The following is a 22492-nucleotide window of genomic DNA, read 5'->3' as shown; positions in this document are numbered from 1 at the left end:
CACTCCAGACATATGGTTGTCAAGCCTCTGCTTAAAGACCTCCAAAGGAGGAGACTCCACCACACTCCTTGGCAGCAAATTCCACTGTCAAACAGCTCTTACTGTCAGGAAGTTCTTCCTAATGTTTAGGTGGAATATTCTTTCTTGTAGTTTGGATCCATTGCTCCGTGTCCGCTTCTCCAGAGCAGCAGAAAACAACCTTTCTCCCTCCTCTATGTGACATCCTTTTATATATTTGAACATGGCTATCATATCACCCCTTAACCTCCTCTTCTCCAGGCTAAACATGCCCAGCTCCCTTAGCCGTTCCTCATAAGGCATCGTTTCCAGGCCTTTGACCATTTTGGTTGCCCTCCTCTGGACACGTTCCAGTCTGTCAGTGTCCTTCTTGAACTGTGGTGCCCAGAACTGGACACAGTACTCCAGGTGTGGTCTGACCAGAGCAGAATACAGTGGCACTATTACTTCCCTTGATCTAGATGCTATACTCCTATTGATGCAGCCCAGAATTGCATTGGCTTTTTTAGCTGCCGCGTCACACTGTTGGCTCATGTCAAGTTTGTGGTCAACCAAGACTCCTAGATCCTTTTCACATGTACTGCTCTCAAGCCAGGTGTCACCCATCTTGTATTTGTGCCTCTCATTTTTTTTGCCCAAGTGCAATACTTTACATTTCTCCCTGTTAAAATTCATCTTGTTTATTTTTGCCCAGTTCTCTAATCTGTCAAGGTCGTTTTGAAGTGTGATCCTGTCCTCTGGGGTGTTACAACTCCAAAGAATACAACTCCAAAGAATTCTGAATCAAGCCTTTCATCGTTATTTGGAAAAAATATACCCCCCCCCCTTTTAACAGTGGTATCTTAGTCAGCAAAAGTCTAAGTATTCAAGCATGTAAAAAAACTAAAAATTACTTGGGCCACAGCATAATTTTGGAAGTTAATTCTATCCACCAAAGGTCCAATGGAATTCCATCTGTGCTCCAAAGAGCAGCTCTAAAACTTTGGCTGTGCAAATGTCAGGCACAGTATCATCCCTTCCGGTGACATTATTTCAGGCTCCTGAAGCACCTGAAAGCTGCTCCATTATTCAAGGCGCCTTTGCTATTCCCTTCGTTAATGATAGATGAGCCCTGCTGTGGAAAAACTGAGGCTCTGCAAAGCTGCACAGCACCAGGCAGAGAACAAAGGAAACCTGTGGACCCAAAGGCAAGCGAAAAGAAAACAAAGGATATTACCCCTAAGGGAGGCGGAAAAGAGAAACGTGTTCCTCAGAAATGTTACATTCCACTTACAAAACCAGACCATCCATGTGCATCATTTACTAAACATAATGAAAACAAATCCACAAAGTCTGAGGTTTGCAAGCCAGGGAAGAGCTGTCACAAACTGTCCTTCTGCACCACTGAGCAAAAAGCATTTGGTGTAAATAAAAAGGCATTGCATGGGATGGACATGCATTGCATGGGATGGACATGCAAAGTTGGGAAAGGATACCTTTTATTGAGACAACTCATAATTGTCAAAAAACACTTCTTTTGGGGAAACCATGAAGTGCTCTTAATTAAGACCCTCTCTTTAAGTTAGTGGTTTCTAAACTTTTGCTAAGGGAAATTCTCCTATGAGAATAGAAGCTGCAAGCTATTATTATTTCTCCAAAATATTTCTCCATCATCATCATGCATCAAGTTAGAGAAGTTGAACAATGTACTAAGTTTGGGATGTCCTACTTGTTTCCATTACTTTAATATTTTTGCTACTATATTTTATTATGAAGGCTGCCCTTGGCTATTCATGTGGAATAGAAAATGATTTTTTTAAAAAAAATATGAAAGTTGGGGTTCTCAGAATTCTGACAAAAGCCTGAATATATTTGTTTAGGTTAGCAAATATACTCAATACTCAAAACCCCCACATTTGGGAGCAACTGAATCTATACAAGTATCTCAGAAATTATGCTGCAAGTAAACAAAACTTCAATATTACTGTCCACTACAGCTGAAAATCAAAACCAGCTTCACATGGGATGTGGCTGTGCGGAAAACAAGACCTGCAGAGGTCTTGCACTACCTGTCACACCCTATTTCTATCTCATTTGAAAGGCAATTCTTGCATCTCTCCCTGTGGAAAATGTTGTGTCCTGTCCTTGCATTGGGAGTTTAAGCCTCGTTTCTGGATAGCAGGGAGATGGGGGGACGGGGGACGGGACAGGAAGAGCAAGGCGCCTGCTTCCCCCACTTCTTTTGCATAGCGACGCCCAAAGCCTTGCTGACATTCATTTCCAGTATCAATCAGAAAGTGCAGGATTTTAAAAATCTCTGTTGATTGAGAAAATATCAGTTAACAGGGCTTTATCTTTCTCAACCCATCCTTCCTATCAAATACCCTAACAGAAAATGATGGGGATGCAGCCTGCGAGATTATATCTACGAAGCAGGCGTGCAACCAGGCAAATGACTCTGCAAAATAAGAACTCCCTAGAGATAGTAACCCTAGTACAGGCTGAAGCGCAAAGAATAGCTGGCTTCTGGCTTCATCAAAAGTTTAGTATATTTTGAGGCTCCAAAAAAACCCAATAGATGACAAAGTAATAAATTCAAATCTGATAAAGTGCTGGGGCAGCAGCACATTTAGGCTGCTATAATTCCACTAAAGTCAACTGTACAGGATTTTAGCCTGATTTGTTTATTATTATTTTATTTAACAAAATGTATACAGCATTTACTCAACAGAAAGTCGCTAAGTAGTTGGCAATCAACAACCTAAAACATTCATTAAAGCCTTGCCATTCACTGGATTGAATTCCCACAGCAAATATTCTGAGGCATCCAGTGGTGCTTTAGGAAACACCAAACACAAAAACATTAATGGGAGAAGGAGGAACACCTCCTTTGCATGGCAACTGAAAACAAGAACGCAGTTTCTGAATCTACTAATCAACACAGGCTGATCATGAGCAGTGGAAGAAAACAAGTCTGCTGCCTGGATGACTGAAAAACTAACAAGAATTCAAAAGAATATTGACCATGACACCATCGCAGTTCCACATGACACTATGTTTGTGCTCAGCAACACACAGCTTCTATTAGAAGCAAATGCATCAACGCAAATATTTAGAAATTAACCTGTGAGGGGACATATCTTACCAAAGCCACATGTAAATATTATTTTTATATTTCTTTTCCTTTTTTTGCCAATGCTTAATAATGAAGGTTATTAAGGCCAAAGGAGAATTTGTAGTGTAATAATTCTGATTTCCAAACACAATTAATAAGGAAAAATAACATTTAACTATGTGTCGTCATCCCCCGCAAGTAGTTAAAAGCACAATAAGAAAACCGAATGTTTAGGCTATGCAGTTTTGTGCGATTTTGACTGCATAGCCTTAACATTTGGTTTTCTTATTATGTGAGCTGTTTGGTATACTCACATCTCCCTCTAGTGGACCCTGATCCTCCCTATCCCTGGTTGGGCTGATGTCCTGTCTCATCACCCAAATGGGCTCTTTGGGTTCATCGGGGGTATAAGGAGAACGGATGGTCCTAGTCTTCACTTCCTCAATAGCTTCCTTAATGTCTTTGATAGCCAGGGATATTGCATCCCTTTTCTCCTTGCTGTATCTCTGCACTGGATCTCCCACATTAACTGTAGGTCTAGCGCCAACAGACAGCGGACGGTTGCTTTCATGGTGAACATGAGCAGGAGCATCACCAGGGTCCACATTCTGCTCTGCTTCTGGCATGTCTTCAGCAGCTTTGTCCAGGCTCTGAGAACTCATGCTCTGCTTGACTTCAGCCACAATTTGGTCAATGTCTTCCTCTTGTTCATAACTGTCCATCCTTGGATAGGGAGCAAACTCTGCCTCTTTCTCAGGGCTGTCAGACTCTCCATCAGAGCGCTCATCATAGTGGTGGAGTCGGGCACCGAGAGCTTCCTTCCGATAGTTGTCAGCTTCCTCCCTCTCTTGCTCGTAGAGTCTAAGGCCTTCCCGAACATCCAGGTCAGGCGTGTCGCCTATCTCCTCATAGACATGTTCCTGCAGCCCATAGTCGGCATAGGGCTCGGCGTACTGCTCATCTTCCCCCCGGTGGAAGAGCCGGTGGGTGTACACATAGCCTGAATAAGCAGCATTCATGGCTTCCTCGTGCTCAATGGAGTGGAAGTGCAAGTGGTTGGGGAGAGTTCGGTTACGAATCGTCTCCGCATGTTCGGCCTCCGCATTTTCTGTGTACTCCTCTGCCTCGGGCCTGTACTGCACTGCATAGGCACTCTCATCCTCATTGTCCAGCACGCGGTCGCCTTCATAGGCATCCTCCACTGGGGCTATGACATCTCCCTCAGCAGTATCCGTGTGGTTGTGAAAGCCGCTCTCCGTGCTAGCTGAGCGGGCCAACGTGCCCTCCTCCTCTTCCTGTCGAGAACGTCCTTCAAGGCTGCTGTTGGCACATCTCGGGTGATGGCTGGCATACTGGGGCTGCTCATCCTCTACCTCCGAATGTTCCAGGTCAGCCTCCACAGATTCATTCACCACTCTACTCCCGAGTTCATCATTCCCCTCTCCTCCAGCTGGTCCCTCAAAATGGTTCATGGCAGGTTCTCGAGGGAGCCTCACTTATTCTCTTGACATTTTGTGTGTTGAGGCTGTAAAGAAGGACAAAAAATGAACACCTCTTATTACACAGGAACAAGGAAGGAGCTTCTTAAAGCCCTGTAGAATTAATATAACAATACAGTATCAGTTGGCTTTTTTGATTTTACATAAAATAAACTGTTATTTATTCATTTGATTGATTGATTTCTATACAGCCCTATACCCAAAGGTCTCTGGGCGGTTCACATCAACTGTTGCCTTATATGCTGTAAAGAATCAGACATGTGAGTTCTGATAAGCTGAAAATTTAAGTAAAGTGTTACCAAAAATTAATTTAAGATATTAGCAAGAATGGAGAGAATGTATTTGACTAGCCAGAATTTAACAGACAAGCAGACAAGATGGACAGCGTGAGGCCTCTTCTGCCAAGGAGACGTGCTCAGAATAAGAGACCGGAGGAGGAGGGCAAAAGAGAAGAAGAGCACAGGGAGGACAGAGGCCGCCTGGGGTAATATGGTTAACAGAACAATTGGGAAATGCTCTAAGTAGGCAGATGTGGAGAATAACAGAACAAAAGATTATACAAAAGTGATCAGACAGAAACAGAAAGAAAAAAAAACAGGGAAGTGAAAACTGAGCTCACTAGCTGGTAGCCAACTAAGCCACTCTTTTGAGGAGGCCCACTGAAACCACTGACAAGCCATTTCAATGGTCCGACTCTGACCCACTGAATAAATCCGAGGGGAAGAAAATGCCAGAGAAGTACATGCAATGAACAGTTCTTGTCTCTAAAAACTTAATGGCCTGCCCTGAGCCTTTTCTTTTCTCCGCACTGAAGTAAAGAACTCCACCTCAGATCTGTTAAGAGAGCCCCACAAAGAGGCATAAGAAAATAAATGGGCTCTTCTCTCTCTCCCCCCCCCCCCCGGCAAGCTGCTGGAAGCCATGTTGCTTTTCTGAGCAAAGCTGAAGTCTCTGATATGCAGCATTATAAATGAGGAACACAAAGAGTCATCATGCCATACACTCAAGGGGAAGTAAAAATTACAGCTTTTGGTTTATGGCCATTTAGAGAAAGGGGGGAAGGTGTTTGTCAAACAGGAACATTTATAACTTGAAATGACTATAAATGGATGTGCTATGCCAATAAATATTTAGCACACCGATAGCACTGATGTAGAGCCAGAAATCTGTGAATCTAACACTTAAATGCTCCTGCTATGTCATGGGGGGGGGAATTTTGTTAGCACTGGATAGTCTGGAAGCACACACTATATTTGATCCCTCGGTTACTGTACGAAGAAGCGGCAACAACCATCTCTAAGCAGCTGCCAGGATAATTCATTACAGAGATAAGAAAAACAATTTCAAAATGGTGGGACCAAATTCCAAGGCTGGGATGGGAGAGAGCTTCCTAGCCAAGGTGTGCATCTTAGACAGGTCACCACTGCCAGGCTCTGAGGATTCCCTGGGCATGGGCAGAGGTCAATAAGAGGGTGTTCTCTCTCTCTCTCTCCCCCCCCCCATCTATATATTAGCTACCAGCCTTTCAATCGAGAGAGAAGGAGGATACGAGAGCATAAGCAGAGGGGCAAGGCACTTTTGGTCTCACTGAAGGAAGTCGAAAGATGGTTTTTATTTCCTCTTCCATCATAATCACATCTCAGGGAACACTGAGTGAAAATGTGGTCGTGTGTACCCCATAAATTCATTCCACAGACCAAGAATAACTGCAAACTAACTTTAGCAATTGTGTGGGCAAAGGCAATCCCATCCCATTAAAAAAAAAGAATAAGCACACTTCAGCTAAAATCAACTTTAGGAAATAGCTGCCATCAAAATAATTTTGCAAAATTCACAAATTAAAAATATGCACACTCAAAGTTTCTGTATTTGCACTGAATGTTCACATTCACTTATGTCTCTGCACTTTAAGGCAGCTGTGGTATTTATTATGATGTCTCCACATACAAACACCTTCAGTAACAAATTGGTCAACTTGGATCCAGGGAAAGGTCTGTAATTTTCATAAATGTCTCATGATACTGGCACCTGAGTAGACTTCAAGGGGCTTTTTACATAGCACTTTCACGTCCTCTAAATTTAATTGAAATTGACATCCAAGAGCAGCTGGGATTTATAACATCACTTGATGTATGTATGCTTTGTGATCTCAAATGAGTACTGTACAGTAATAGCGGAAAGGCAGGATATAAATCTTTTAAACAGTGTATTTGACACATCTGAAGGAATCAACGCCAGTCATTTGGAGCCTAGAAGAAATAATGGGTAAAATCCAACACTGTGCTAAGGTGAACATTCTTTCAGTGCAAGGATTTCTCCTAGTGCAAGAAGATGTTTTCCCCCTCCCTCTGTGCACCCCCTAAATCAGTTCTAGGAGTTTCCCCCACCTTCTAGAGCTGATTTGGGGGTGGCAGAGGGCCCACACAAGGAGAGGCCTTGTTGCACAACTGGAAATCCTTGCACTGATGAAACTCATTAGAAGAATACCATCCAGTGAGCCAGGTTGTGTGAAGAGTCCTTGGTTAGACACCTGAAAACAACCTAATTCATCCAAACATACCAACACTATTTTCAAGTCATGGCTAATTAAAATGTTAAACTTAGGAATGCATACTTTAATATATGCAACAGAGCTGTCTTAATGCTGAATTAAAATGAAAATAAGCAGTATCACCTTGAGTATGCATTGTAAAACATACACACATGCATAATGTCCAACTTGATTTTAATCAGCTATCAAGAGGCTTCTGTGACTCAAGAGTACCATTTGTTCCATACAAATTCTGTAAAGAAGCTACGCAGAAGGATATAAGCAGGCATGAAAGCTTCCCACCTCAAAACCAGATATTAAGTAGAAGCAGCTACAAATGAAAAAGTAGCAAGAGAGAGAGCAATCCAACAAGCAGTCATATGCACAATCATATGTAAGAAGTGCCCAGGACTGAACACAGGATTTTGCTTCCATCTTATAAAGGCTTCTCGGCCTTTTGGCTAAGATCAAGTGTAATACATCTTAATTTAAATCAGGGGTGGGCAACCTGTTTTCTGTTGAGAGTCACATTCCTCTGTGGGCAGAGCTAATGTCAGCCGTGAGAGGGGCCAGAGGAGGACCCCCCCTTTTTCCTCTCCCCCCCCCAGCCCATCCAGGGAGCAGCCCCTGCCCAAGGCCTGAACTGAGAGCTCTGCAGAGCTTTTGCAATTAGGCCACGGCCTGCACGCCACCCTAGGACAAGAAGTTAAATGGTAGACATCTTTCAAAGTACTGTTTCTCACCAAACTACTATTAACTTTATGATGTTTTTAGCTCCTAGAGCATTTTAGCATCTTTACTGCATTCAGAATAATGTGAGATACAGCATACTTATTCCCATTTTACAATAAGGGAAAAAATCCCAGGCCAGGCAACAAGCCCATGAGAGAAGCAGACATTTGTCACTAGATGCGCCAATCCCAGCCTCTGGCTTCAATGGGGAAGAGCAGAAAGTCAATAATTTGATAAAATATTTTATATCACGAAGTCTGACACTAAACTATTTTAGGGGGAACCTGGTGTGAAACCTTATAGAAAGCTTTTCTGGCAATGGCTGCTTAATACAGAGGTTTACCCTAACAAATGTAAAAGAGTGAAACCCATTTTTACAAGAGGACTAAATTAAAGGACACAGATTAATCATTCAAATGGTCACAAAAAGTAGTCTTGCTGCAGGCATCGTATTTCTATGAGATGCTCTCCTCTCTCCTAAACACATATAAAATTATATTCAAATGCCTTCCTGTAATTTTCCATCGACAAGAGAAGTATTAGGTATCACATGGCTTTGCAAATAAAGACAAACAACATTGCAGGAAAATGTAGCTCTCTCTCCCAATATTTGCTGACGGCACATAGCAGGAAGGGCTTTCTAAGCACTCCTGGCTCTGAGCTCAGACCCTGATGGATGGCTTGGCCTCTGGCGTTCCTGGCTTCTTGCAGAACTTCTCTAGTGACTGCACAAGAACAATTCATAATTCGGACAGGGTTTTTTCCAAACCAACATCCTACAGTCACCTCCCCCTGCCCCTGTGACCCCCCCCCACCAAAGCTCTCAAGGTTTTATTTCTCCAATGTCTATACATGACATTTATTGCTTGCTTGCTTGCTTGCTTGCTTGCTTGCTGATTGATTGTTATTTATTGCTTAGTCCAACCGAACTTTTACTTTCCTTATACCAATTGACTCTGATTGCTAGTCTTTGGAAAATACTCTTCCTTGTCAGTGTTCAGGAAAATGTGATAACTGACCCTTCCCCTTCAGCAACTACAGTGGTGCCCCGCAAGACGAATGCCTCGCAAGACAAAAAACTCACTAGACGAAATGGTTTTGCGGTTTTTGAGCTGCTTCGCAAGACGAATTTCCCTATGGGCTTGCTTCGCAAGACGAAAACGTCTTGCAAGTTTGTTTCATAGAATCATAGAGTTGGAAGAGACCACAAGGGCCATCGGGTCCAACCCCCTGCCAAGCAGGAAACACCATCAGAGCACTCCTGACATATGGTTGTCAAGCCTCTGCTTAAAGACCTCCAAAGTAGGAGACTCCACCACACTCCTTGGCAGCAAATTCCACTGTCAAACAGCTCTTACTGTCAGGAAGTTCTTCCTAATGTTTAGGTGGAATCTTCTTTCTTGTAGTTTGGATCCATTGCTCCGTGTCCGCTTCTCTGGAGCAGCAGAAAACAACCTTTCTCCCTCCTCTATGTGACATCCTTTTATATATTTGAACATGGCTATCATATCACCCCTTAACCTCCTCTTCTCCAGGCTAAACATGCCCAGCTCCCTTAGCCGTTCCTCATAAGGCATCGTTTCCAGGCCTTTGACCATTTTGGTTGCCCTCCTCTGGACACGTTCCAGTTTGTCAGTGTCCTTCTTGAACTGTGGTGCCCAGAACTGGACACAGTACTCCAGGTGTGGTCTGACCAGAGCAGAATACAGTGGCACTATTACTTCCCTTGATCTAGATGCTATACTCCTATTGATGCAGCCCAGAATTGCATTGGCTTTTTTAGCTGCCGCGTCACACTGTTGGCTCATGTCAAGTTTGTGGTCAACCAAGACTCCTAGATCCTTTTCACATGTACTGCTCTCAAGCCAGGTGTCCCCCATCTTGTATTTGTGCCTCTCATTTTTTTTGCCCAAGTGCAATACTTTACATTTCTCCCTGTTAAAATTCATCTTGTTTGTTTTGGCCCAGTTCTCTAATCTGTCAAGGTCGTTTTGAAGTGTGATCCTGTCCTCTGGGGTGTTAGCCACCCCTCCCAGTTTGGTGTCATCTGCAAATTTGATCAGGATGCCCTTGAGTCCATCATCCAAGTCGTTGATAAAGATGTTGAATAAGACCGGGCCCAAGACAGAACCCTGTGGCACCCCACTAGTCACTCTTCTCCAGGATGAAGAGGAACCATTGATGAGCACCCTTTGGGTTCGGTCAGTCAGCCAGTTACAAATCCACTGAGTGGTAGCATAGTCAAGACCGCATTTTACCAGCTTCTTTACAAGAATATCATGGGGCACCTTGTCAAATGCCTTGCTGAAATCAAGGTAGGCTACATCCACTGCGTTCCCTTCATCTAACAGGCTTGTAATTCTGTCAAAAAATGAGATCAGGTTAGTCTGACATGACTTATTTTTCAGAAATCCATGCTGACTATTGGTGATCACAGCATTCCTTTCTAGGTGCTGACAGACTGTTTGCTTAATGATCTGCTCCAGAATCTTCCCTGGTATTGATGTCAGACTGACTGGGCGGTAATTATTTGGGTCCTCTCTTTTCCCCTTTTTGAAAATAGGGACAACATTTGCCCTCCTCCAGTCTGCCGGGACTTCGCCTGTTCTCCAGGAATTCTCAAAGATGACTGCCAGTGGTTCTGAGATCACATCTGCCAGTTCTTTTAATACTCTTGGATGCAGTTCATCTGGCCCTGGAGACTTGAATACATCTAAACTAGCCAAATATTCTTGTACTATCTCCTTAGTTATTCTGGGCTGTGTTTCCTTTGCTGAATCATTTGCTCCAAATTCTTCAGGTCGGGCATTGTTTTCTTTATCGGAGAAGACTGAGGCAAAGAAGGCATTGAGGAGTTCAGCCCTTTCTGTGTCCCCTGTTTGCATTTCACCATCTTCTCCTCTGAGTGACCCCACTGTTTCTTTGTTCTTCCTTTTGCTACGAACATACCCATAAAAGCCTTTTTTGTTGCTTTTAACCTCTCTAGCAAGCCTGAGTTCATTCTGTGCTTCAGCTTTTCTGACTTTGTGTCTACACGTGCTGGCTATTTGTTTGAATTCCTCTTTGGTGGTTTCCCCCCTTTTCCATTTTTTGTACACATCCTTTTTAAATCTTAATTCAGTTAAAAGTTCTTTAGATAGCCACCCTGGCTTCTTTAGGCACCTTCCATGTTTCCGTCTCATTGGTATTGCCTGACGTTGTGCTTTTACTATCTCCCTCTTAACAAACTCCCAGCCATCATGAACTCCCTTTCCTTTTAGTATTGCTGTCCATGGGATCTCACCCAGCACTTCCCTAAGTTTTATGAAGTCGGCTTTCTTAAAGTCAAGAAATTGAGTCCTAGTATGCTTGGCTGCTCCTTTCCGCTGTATAGTAAACTTCAGAAGAGCATGATCACTCGCGCCTAATGATCCTTCTACATCTACCCCACTAACCAGGTCATCGACATTGGTTAGGACCAGATCTAAAATGGCTGTTCCTCTTATTGCTTCTCCCACTTTCTGGACAATGAAGTTGTCTGCAAGGCCAGTGAGGAATCTGTTTGACCTTATGCTCTTGGCTGAGTTTGACGTCCAACAAATATCCGGGTAATTGAAGTCCCCCATTACTACTATCTCCCTTCCTTTTGCATACTTGGCCATCTGTTCCAGGAAGGCATCATCTATGTCCTCCGTTTGGCTTGGGGATCTATAGTAAACTCCACAATGAGGTCTCTCTTATTCTTTTTTATATATATATAAAATTTTTATTGGTTTTTCACCTTTTATAAAGACAAAACACACACAGAAAAGACAAAAGACAAAAACATGTATAATTTCAGAAAATCCTACTTTCCTAACCCTGTTCCCTGACTTCCCCCCACCCACCCTCATGCATCCCAATTCCCAAAATTGTGTCAGCAAATTGGTATTTCTCCTCTTAACCATCTTAATATTACCTCTTTTATAAAGAAAATAAATTTTTCCTAAGTTGGACTCAAATTCTCTTCCATCGATTTCTCATTTTATCTTAGTTAAAGGTCGTATTAACTAAACCCAAAAGTCTTGAGTGTTTTTAAAATTCTATTCTTCCCTCCCTCCCATCCCCGGTTTTCGTCCCTTCCCAATACATGTCCAGAATAGCAGCTCTTAGCCTGGGTTCCTCACGTCCGAGGCTTTCAAGTCTCTTTCAGTCCCTCTCCGCCGGTCTTGTTGGTAGTCCTTTATGTCGGTCATCAAATCTGGAAAGAGTTCTGTCACCATCAGACCATCTTCTCTTCCCACAAGGACATTTGCAAACAGCTGCTGGAAAATTTCCACAAAGCCTGCATCTTCAGAGTCAAAGTCAGAGTGGAGGCCCCAATCATATTTCTTTATTTTAAGTTCCTGTATTCCATAAACTCCCGGGACCTCCTCCTTCGTCTTTTGCATCTTTCGCAGATTTGTGGTAAATATGATCCAAAAGTCTCCTTGCTTGTATTCCACAGATGTCAGCTTCTGGTTGGTACTTTCCAACTTTACTTTCTCTTTTTCTTGTTTAGTCTCTTCCACTTCTTTAGATATCATTTCTGAATACCATGGGGCACCTTGTCAAATGCCTTGCTGAAATCAAGGTAGGCTATATCCACTATTTCCTTTTTTTTAACACCGTTAATACAGTTGCGACTTGACTTCGAGGAGCAACTCATAGAACGCGGTGTGGTAGCCTTTTTTGAGGTTTTTGGTGATTTTTGAAGCTTTCCCAAAACTTTTCCGACACCGTGCTTCGCAAGACGAAAAATTCGCTTGACGAAAAAACTCGCGGAACGAATTAATTTCGTTTTGCGAGGCACCACTGTATAAGGATTTGGCAAATGTGGCATACTGTGAAATCAAAGCAGCCCAGCCAATGGCTAAGAGAGCTCCAAGACACAAGTGATCGCTTTTCTGCCTAATTTCACAAACATACATTATTTGTATTTGCTTGTACATATTTTTGTAGTTTGAAAGCGTCTGTATGGAACTATTTCACAGGGAATCTAGGTTTGTCTGAAATTCAATTTATTCCTCTGATGGTCTGTGACAAATGCTATTTGGTAAAAGGAATTAGCACAGATATGTAGCTCTCTTGTTGCAAAGGAACAACCTCAATTACTTTTGTAATGGGAGCAGCACAGACATGGAGTGATGAATGAATCCAACATGTGGGGAAATACATTTTCAAAGGTAGAATTTTTAATTGTGTTCCACACTCCTCCATTGCTCCCATATACAATTTTTCTTGCTCTTGCATGAAAACAATTTCCTTCATGGGGGGGGGGGATAACACATAGGCTTTCAAATATTGTATATGTATTATTGTTGTCCTTTTGATGGAGAGCAAAATCTCACCATCTGCCTTTCATTCACGATACTATTTCTAGTGCATATAGTTAACGACCTTCATGTATAAAGCTCATTACAAAAGCAGTCATGTTAACCAGGTTAAGGAGAATTATTTTTTACTTTAAAGATCAAGGAATTTCATACAGCAACTCTTCATAAAGAAAAGTCGTTATTAGCTGAAGTATTCCTATCCTGTCACTCTGTACAAAGATGCCCCAAGGTGGCTATTTTGGTTAAGGCTTTCAAATAATTTCTGTAGTTCACATGTATATGATTGAATAAAGGTACTCACACATTTCTACCAAATCCAGCATTCAAAGTGTCCAACTTAAAGACAAAACATGACAGACAAAACTAATAAATTCAGTCTTAAATGTACCATCTTCAAGTCCACAAGATGTCTATATAATGACATCTGTTTGCATATTTTAGCAAATGTAAAAAGGATTTGAATATAAGCCTCTGCCTACCATCTCTTTTTTTCCATGTGGAATCTTAGGATGATATATGCCGAGCAATCTCCTACGAAGCTTCTAGTGGGAGTTCTACATAACTTAAAAAAACTATGGTATTGTCAGTTTGTGACATCATTCCACATTCCACACATGTTCTATTACCATCCAGCAAAGACCAACAATAGGGCTCAAAAGGTAGGGCAGACTCTATCTATCTATCTATCTATCTATCTATCTATCTATCTATCTATCTATCTATCTTGCAGTCAAAGACCAGACAGCAAAGTGAACAACAGCAACATATGCCACCTCTGCATGAAGAAGTGTATGTAATTAAAAATTCCCTATAAACTTATTTACATTAAAAATAACACTCCCTCAGCTAAAATCTGTATTCCAGAGATTAAAATCAGTATTCATTCATTGGCCCTCACAGTCACCACAGCCTTTCTTGATAGGACAGTATAGTTTGAGGGCAAAAAGCAGACTGTTAACTTTCCTCTTTTAAACCAGGACAGTAACAAAATAAAGCTATTTGCTTCACGTCTTCTGGAGTTTCTGGGCATTTTTTCATCACAGCCTTTGTTTCCTTCCCTCCTGCTTCCATTTTTTCTCAGGCCCTGGACAAGACAAACTGAACCATCCATTTCCAATTTGCCTATGCTTAGGGAGGCACAGGCAGCAGAATGTCTCCATTCAGACGTCACACTTCTCAGGGTTCAAACCATGACTAAAATGTGCCACAGACTCTGTCCCCTTCTCCTTTTCTCCCGCATGGATTCCCAGCATTCCTTCAGATTTGCTCTAACCCAGAGGAAGCCATTGCACCACCAGATAATGTTGAACCACAACACCCATCATCCCATCAGGCTAGCTGAAGCTTATGGGAGTCCAGTAATATCTAGAGGGCAGTATGCTGGAGACCCCTGCTCTAATCATATGCAACTTTCACATCCAAAACAGACAACCTAATGTTTAGCATTCACCAGGGCTGACCATTCTTGGTTAACAATAATCACAATTTGCTGCCATCATACTGAAGTATGGTTGCAACAAAACCAGGATAGAGAGCAGGACAGCTCTACCCACCAAAGAGTGGGGGGGAAGGGCCAGAGCGGGTGGGGGATTTCTTTAATTTTTCATGGGAGCTCAGTATTGTAGATATTGAAGCGACAGAGGGCTGCAGCTGGTCTTTCTTAAAAAAAAGATTTGCTTCAAGCTGTGACACCATGACAAAAAGTGTCAGCTGCTACAGGGCAGTGTTCCTCATTGAGCATGGAGCAATGGGAATGCTACATCATGCTGCAGTGCCCTTCCAGGGGCATTCTTTATAAAGAAATAAAAAAACCTGCCCCCTATCAAAGATGTCCCCTGGGAACAATGCTATGTCCTAACACTGCCATTCCTACTGGGCCATTCTCCATGAGGAATGCTGCCAGGCAACTGCTGAGTACAGAAGATGCAGCAAAGCTTGTTAAAAACAATTCAGGAGAGACCAGCTACAACCTTTTGCTGCCTCATATCTGCAGTGGTAACTCTCTGCCTTCAGCACATTAAGAAACATATCCAAACCCCTGAAGATTAAGAAACCAATCTGTGGGGCTTCCTTGGCCACCACCCCCATGCTCCCATCTTTCAGCTTATCACTGCAAGTGAATATTTCATCTTACCTCCAAGGTAAGCTGAAGCTCTTCATGATGTCAGACAAAAGCCTTTTCCAGCTTTCCAGCTGGAAACTCCAAAGATTGAACTTATGAATTGAAAAAAAATCACAAGCTGTCCCACTGAGCCTCAGCCTTTTCCCTGTGGATGAGGCAGTGGGCTTAAGATACAGCTGTAACCAATGGCCAAAATTCAGTTACCATAAAGCTAGGATAAACTTTAAAAAGAACAATTTTAAAATATATGCAAATATATATACATAATTTACATATACATATACATAATTTAATCAATATATTGCCTGCCTTTTAAGAAACTGAATTATACATTTGCTAACTGCCAAGGATTCAATATATAGGGCTCGTTTATGATACTGAAGGAACTGTAAAGTAACTTACAATTTAATAACTAAAAACTGCATGGGGCAAGTTAGTTGTGACTTCAGTGGGTCTTGCTGGTGCACTGTTAATTTCCTGTTTTAGTAACACACACCAACCACTAGGCCTAAAGCCACAGGAGAACCAAAGATATGAAAAAGAGATGGATGCAACCCAGCCCTGGGATTCTTTCAGGGAGCGATGGCGCGCCTTGGCAGGCGGATGAAGTAGTGTAAAAAGAGCTCTTTAAACTCTGGAAAAGAGCAGTAAAACGGCAAATGCAATTCAGTGCAAATGAATGTTGTATACACAACAAATTCTAGCTTTTTTGCTATCTGTACACATCTTTTATGTCAGCATATGTACATTTCTTTCAAAACATCCATTTGTCCCTTTCACTTGTTTTTAGGATGTACATGCTAAACAAAACTACCATGTGAAGTGGCCCTTCATGAAAACATGTCTTTTTGACACTCCTTTCAATAACAGCAATTCAATCAGAAGTAAGAATACTTTAGACGCTGTAGAGGAGGTAGATAAACATTCACAAACAGTAATTTATGACCACTGTGCTCTCCTGCCAAATGGTGGACAGAAGTCTTATCCACACTTTGGCATCTGATCAGAAATCCAGAGCAGCAGTCCAAGGGTGGCCGGTTGTGAACCACTCTGGGATCTACAGGCAGAGAAAGGGTGGTATACAAATTTAATCCATAAATAAGAAAAATCTTACACATCATGTGATTCTATGCTTCTAAGTTGCATTTGGAGAACTGAATCCACCCTCTTTGCTTTTCAGAATGTTTAAAATAACGTCACTCCTGGGGGAATCACTTAGGATTTACTGGAATGTGTCCAGCAAAGTCCCACTCAGAATACTCACTGTTATCAATGGACTCTACATAGATTGGATTGGGTTTATTTTGACTATGAAGTTGTTGAATGCAACCCAATGAAAACAAGGAAATGAATTTTAGCATTCAAATTTTGTATCTTTCATATTTCAAACAATATTTCAAATGTGAGTTATGTCATCATAAGCAGTCTAATATCTGTTGAAAAAAAATAAAAGCAAGCATGCAAATGGCGTAAGAACATGCATCATGCATCAGGGTGACAAAAGCTGCTACAACTTTTTGTATGGTCAAAAGCAGACCATTTTGAAAATTAAAAATACCTTTAAAATGTTAACATTGCTGTGAATGTTTACATTAAAAACAACAGCCCCAAAGGGCAGCAACATTAATGCTGATGTTCTGATTATTAATTTTAGAATTAGGTTGCTAATATATTATTTGAGGGGAGAGGTGATACTGGCTCTTTCCAGAAAGCAGAGCTTTAGTGGAAAGCAATGGATTAGGGATCAGCACATTCTTCTTTTTCCCTTGCTCCCTTATCCCTCAGACGAAAGAGAGAGCACCTCCCTGTTGCTAGGTTTAAAGGATTTGACATTTGTTTGAAAATAATGCTGTCAAGAGGCAGGCGTTAATCCCAACAGCTTCTTCCAGTTCCAGCTGCCAGTATTCCTCAGAGGCCCAAGCATACTTCATCCACAAATAGTATTAAAAGGGAATGATATTACTCCTTGGAGAGAATGAGGGTCAAAACTTTCACTACCATTAATGTTGAGTTATAAGCAACATTCTCAGCAGCATCCAGAAGCTATTAAATATCCTGCACCTTTCCATACTATCCTCCGACCCACCACAATTTCTCCATTAATTGGAGCAAGCTTGTTTTCTCCTGCTCTGGAGGGTGGGACTTGAACCCATGGCTTCAAGCTGGATGGCCGTTTGTCACCAATGCTTTAGCTAAGATTCTTGCATTGCAGGAGGTGGACCAGATGTCCCTTGCAGTCCCTCTCAACTCTACAGTTCTGATTCTGGTACATAACATATTCCACATGTTAAGGGTTTGGACATTACAAAAAATACTGAATACATAAAATACTTTTTTTCCTGCATTTGTCTGGAAGATGAATTTGTTTAGCTTCCCCATCTCACAACACAGGATATCATCCAACAGATTTCATCCCAGAAACAGACACTTGTGCATCAGCTTTTGTGACAGCAGCTCCAGACCAGCAATGATCAGAACAGTGTTCATGGCATGCACATCTTCCATTAAGATACATTATCCACCCCTCTAGGCCGGAATAAAAAAAAGCATCTAGGGTTGCTTCACACATTGCAAGATCTCTATGCAGAAGGTTCTCCTGTTTAGGGCTATGTCTTGAGCTGACATTGCAATGTCCTCTGGTGAAAGTTCAACAACACAGCTGGAGGGCTTCCTTCGAGTCCTGACCAGAATGCAACAATTCAGTGGAGCACTGCACACCGGTCTAACCATCCCTGCAAAGGAAATTAGTCCAGACTGGCTGTGGGAAGGTGGTGGAAGAGACAATTTGACAACTGTTCCAGATACTCATCATGGGCAGGGATGATCTCACATTCAGGAAACATAGACTGGGTAGGCCTAAGTTGCCATGAATGTGGGAGAAAGTGGCTGGTGCTTGGAAAGAAGCGGTCTGGCAACTGCTCCTTTACAAAACCCACTCTGGACCAACTAATCTACTTACTGGTTGCTAATAGACCTTCTTTTGGGAAAGAAATCAAGAAGACTGAGAAGATGATGCCCTGGTTTGGAGAATCTTAAGCTGAGATAGGAATGATGTTTTTGCTCTGCTCCTCACCCCACCCCTGCGAAGCCCCCTTGCTCTTCTCTTCACAGCACGAGTGATCAAACCAGTAACCCTCCAATTAACCATAGTTCCCCATTCCAGGAAAGTACGGAAGCCAGTTTCAGAATAAACCACAATCTGAAGTAGGTTTAAGATCCTTTTATGGCTTTTAAAATGTGTCAGGGGTGTGTGTTAAATTTTGTATTGTTGTTATGCATTTTGGTTTTTTATGCTGTACACCTGTGATCTTTCAATAAAAGGCAGTATAAAAATTAATTAATAATAATAGAACGATTGTGGCTTATTTTGGAACAAGGAACTGTAATTTCTAAGTTCAGACAAAAGCGGTAAACTATGGTTGATCAGAGGGCAGGGGGGAGGGGGAGTTTCTTCATATAATTGTTCAAATATGTCTAATATGTGAAGCAATCCACATGTGCATTTCCAAAGAGCAGCAAAAGGAGCCAGAGCTTCAAAGCGCAGAACATGTTCCCATGGCGGGGCTCTTTTGCTTCTCTTGCCGTTACAAAGTGCATCTGGAGCTGGGCATCTTATGTTCATCTCTTGAGGACACATTCCTCTTTCATTCAAGCAGTGGGTGGCTTTCTGTTTCTTGAATTTGCTGATCAGGGACAACTGAGCAAACATTCAGCTTGCTTTCTAAACATAATTAAAACCCTAATGAAGAATGGCAGTCTCTGAATCTACATCTCCAAGCAGAAAGAGGAATGTGTTTTCTAAGGATGCCATGTCCGAATGATGCCACAGCTCTTTCCCCTCCCCACCCCCACTTCAAATACAGATTGATCATGCCCTGGAGGAGGGATGTAACTGCAAATGGAAAATTATACAGAATTAAAGCTAGCTGATTAGAAAAAGGTGAACAAAATGAAAATAAACTTAAAATGTTTTAGATCTTTAAAACCTATCCAAGAAAAGAAACAGTCAGGGATGCAAGAAAGAAATGGTCAGGGACAAAGTTAAGAAAGACATTCATAGTTTTATAAAAATGGGCATTTCACCTTATTGTGTAGGAACTAATACAAAAATGAGCTGCAATTTCAGCTAAATTGGGGAAACAGCTTGAAGCATTTGTTGTGCTGAGCTATTTCAATTGCTTTTGTTTGATTTGCTCATTGCAAGCAACTAAAAGTCTGTAAATTTTGATAATAAACCTGATTTGCAATGGGGGTTGAATAATTTCAATTGCAACTGCATATTGTGAGCTTTCTTGGGAGTGCTATGCCTGTAAATGTGGTATTTAAATAATTTTATAATAATAAAAAAATTACAACCAACCAAATCATGCCTTCTATACTTTTCCCAAAGCAGTCGCTAAGGGGGCTATAACGGTTGCCATATGTCCTCCTTTTCCAGGACATGCCCTTTTTTCATGCGTATGTAAAATGAGTCTCGTCATAGCGATCCATAGTTAAAAGTAGAAGTCAGCAAAGGTGTCCTTGTTTTTGCTCTTCAAAATATGGCAACCCTAGCTAGCAAGAGGTAATAGACCAGGCCTTCTCTCTTACCTTTGTAATTAGACATTTTGGGGACCAGCAGAGTTCAAAACTAAAAGAAAGAAAGAAAGAAAGAAAAAGTTATCATATTTTTCACTCTATAAGACGCACTTTCCCCCCTCCAAAAATTAAGGGGAAATGTGTGTGCATCTTATGGAGCGAATGCAGGCTCCTTGGCTTCAGCGATAGCAACGCGAAGCCTCCGAAGTGCAGAGGGAACGCTTCCTCTGCGCTCCGGAGGCTTCGCGTTGCTTTCGCTAAAGCCTGGAGAGCAAGAGGGGTTGGTGCGCACCGACCCCTCTTGCTCTCCAGGCTTCAGGGATAGCCGCCTGAAGCCTCCGGAGTGCAGCGGGAGGTCCCTCTGCACTCCGGAGGCTTCGCGTTGCTTTCGCTGAAGCCAGGAGAGCAAGACTCTCCTGGCTTCAGCAGAGAGGGTGAGCTGCGCAGCGCCCCTTCAGCGAAGCGGGAGGAGAAATGGAAGGGGCTCCGTTTCTCCTGCCGCTTTGCTGAAGGGGCGCTGAGCAGAGAGGGGGAGATTTTTTCTTTCTTGTTCTCCCCCTCTAAAACAAGGTGCGTCCTATAGAGCGAAAAATATGGTACTGCAATTCTGTTACTGAACTAGATTGATCTTTATTCCAGCAAGGAAATGCTTGCATTTTAATTTGCCAAGAATAACTGAATATTACAAAGAAAGATGTTTTAAGATATGAAATGCACAGGGAGTAATTATATATAAGCTGAAACAACTGAAGGGGTGGGGTCTTGTTCTGTTTGCTTTGCATTGAAAGTCAGCCTTTCATGATGGAAAATTATGTTAAAATTATTTATGACCAAAATTAATTTACAATTTCTACATAACTGCTGAAAGGAGTTCACAATACCTTGAGAACATCTTGCACTGCCTAAGTTAACATGAATTTTGGAGCAATTGGATAATTCATTTGAAAGTAAAAAGCCAGCGGTTACTTTTTATAGATCTACTGGACTCCCCAACGTTAGTATAAGAAAGAACTGCCTAATGTAGCTTTTTGTTGGAAATGTAATATGGACAATGCTTCTTTGAAACATATACTTTTACTGTGTCCCACAGTTACTATGCAGATGACACAACCTTGATGGCAGAAAGTGAGGAGGAATTAAAGAACCTTTTAATGAGGGTGAAAGAGGAGAGCGCAAAATATGGTCTGAAGCTCAACATAAAAAAAACGAAGATCATGGCCACTGGTCCCATCACCTCCTGGCAAATGGAAGGGGAAGAAATGGAGGCAGTGAGAGATTTTACTTTCTGGGGCTCCATGATCACTGCAGATGGTGACAGCAGCCACGAAATTAAAAGACGCCTGCTTCTTGGGAGAAAAGCAATGACAAACCTAGACAGCATCTTAAAAAGTAGAGATATCACCTTGCCAACAAAGGTCCGTATAGTTAAAGCTATGGTTTTCCCAGTAGTGATGTATGGAAGTGAGAGCTGGACCATAAAGAAGGCGGATCACCGAAGAATTGATGCTTTTGAATTATGGTGCTGGAGGAGACTCTCGAGAGTCCCATGGAATGCAAGAAGATCAAACCTATCCATTCTGAAGGAAATTAGCCCTGAGTGCTCACTGGAAGGACAGGTCGTGAAGCTGAGGCTCCAATACTTTGGCCACCTCATGAGAAGAGAAGACTCCCTGGAAAATACCCTGATGCTGGGAAAGATGGAGGGCACAAGGAGAAGGGGATAACAGACAAGATGGTGGGACAGTGTTCTCGAAGCTACCAGCATGAGTCTGACCAAGCTGCGGGAGGCAGTGGAAGACAGGAGCGCCTGGCATGCTCTGGTCCATGGGGTCACGAAGAGTCGGACACGACTAAACAGCAATAACAACTGGACTATATGAGCAAGACTCTATGGAAAAAAATAGGCTTTTCAGAGGTGAATATGCTCTTGGACTATATACCCACTGTATGGAAACGGACAACAGGAAAGTGAAAATGGATTCTATGCACCCTAATGGTGGCCAAGAGAATGATACTGATGAATAGGGAGAATAGAGATACATTTCCCCTTAACCAATGTCTTGACGACATGACAACATTAGCAACATATGAACTGACAGCTTATATTGGATAAATACAATGATATTTGGAATTAGTTTACAGAGAGTATATTAGATTATTGACCATTATATATGTATGTGGATTAGGAGAATAGCAGAATTAGGAGAATAAGAATATACACATCTGTATATTAATGTATGGTATTGTTTCTTTTTTTCATTCTCATTCACTTTTTTCTTTCTTTTTTCTCACTCTATCTTCTTATAAATGAAAATTGCTTAATAAAATATTAAAAATAGTAATAAAAAGGTTAACATGGATTGTAACAAGGGAAGGCATGTGAATATAGCCTGAATTATTAGACAGAGAAATATCTTAAAACAGTTCCATGAAGTTTATGTAGGAGGATACTGTAAACCTGGGATAATAGATAATTTATGGCATTTCACTTTTTGTTGTTTTGTTGTTGTTTAGTCATTTAGTCATGTCCGACTCTTCGTGACCCCATGGACCAGTATCTGTTTCTATTCCAAGAAAAGGATCATT

General features: G+C 41.8%; 1 protein-coding gene and 1 long non-coding RNA gene across 10 annotated transcripts in view; one reads left to right on the top strand and one right to left on the bottom strand.

Moving 5' to 3' along the window:
- APBA1 (amyloid beta precursor protein binding family A member 1) overlaps positions 1-22492 on the bottom strand; it is a 110855-nt gene that overhangs the window by 34588 nt on the left and 53775 nt on the right. For 3 of the 9 annotated variants that reach the window (XM_082241553.1, XM_082241552.1, XM_082241551.1), the window contains exon 2: positions 3427-4637. In XM_082241553.1, coding sequence (XP_082097679.1) covers positions 3427-4584 — 1158 coding nt within the window. In that variant the 5' untranslated portion in view covers positions 4585-4637. Of the gene's footprint in view, positions 1-3426; positions 4638-8447; positions 8599-13685; positions 13792-19918; positions 19959-22492 lie in introns of those variants that run through there. The other 6 variants (XM_082241548.1, XM_082241555.1, XM_082241554.1 and 3 more) reach the window with 4 other exon arrangements.
- On the top strand, positions 13839-16694 carry LOC309542777. Its single transcript, XR_014224423.1, has 3 exons — positions 13839-13865; positions 16119-16212; positions 16509-16694. It is a non-coding gene; the product is annotated as an uncharacterized lncRNA (long non-coding RNA).

The sequence above is a fragment of the Podarcis vaucheri genome (assembly GCF_965113315.1).
Source record: "Podarcis vaucheri genome assembly, chromosome: 11".
Lineage (NCBI taxonomy): Eukaryota > Metazoa > Chordata > Lepidosauria > Squamata > Lacertidae > Podarcis > Podarcis vaucheri.
This window is presented reverse-complemented; position numbering and strand designations above follow the sequence as displayed.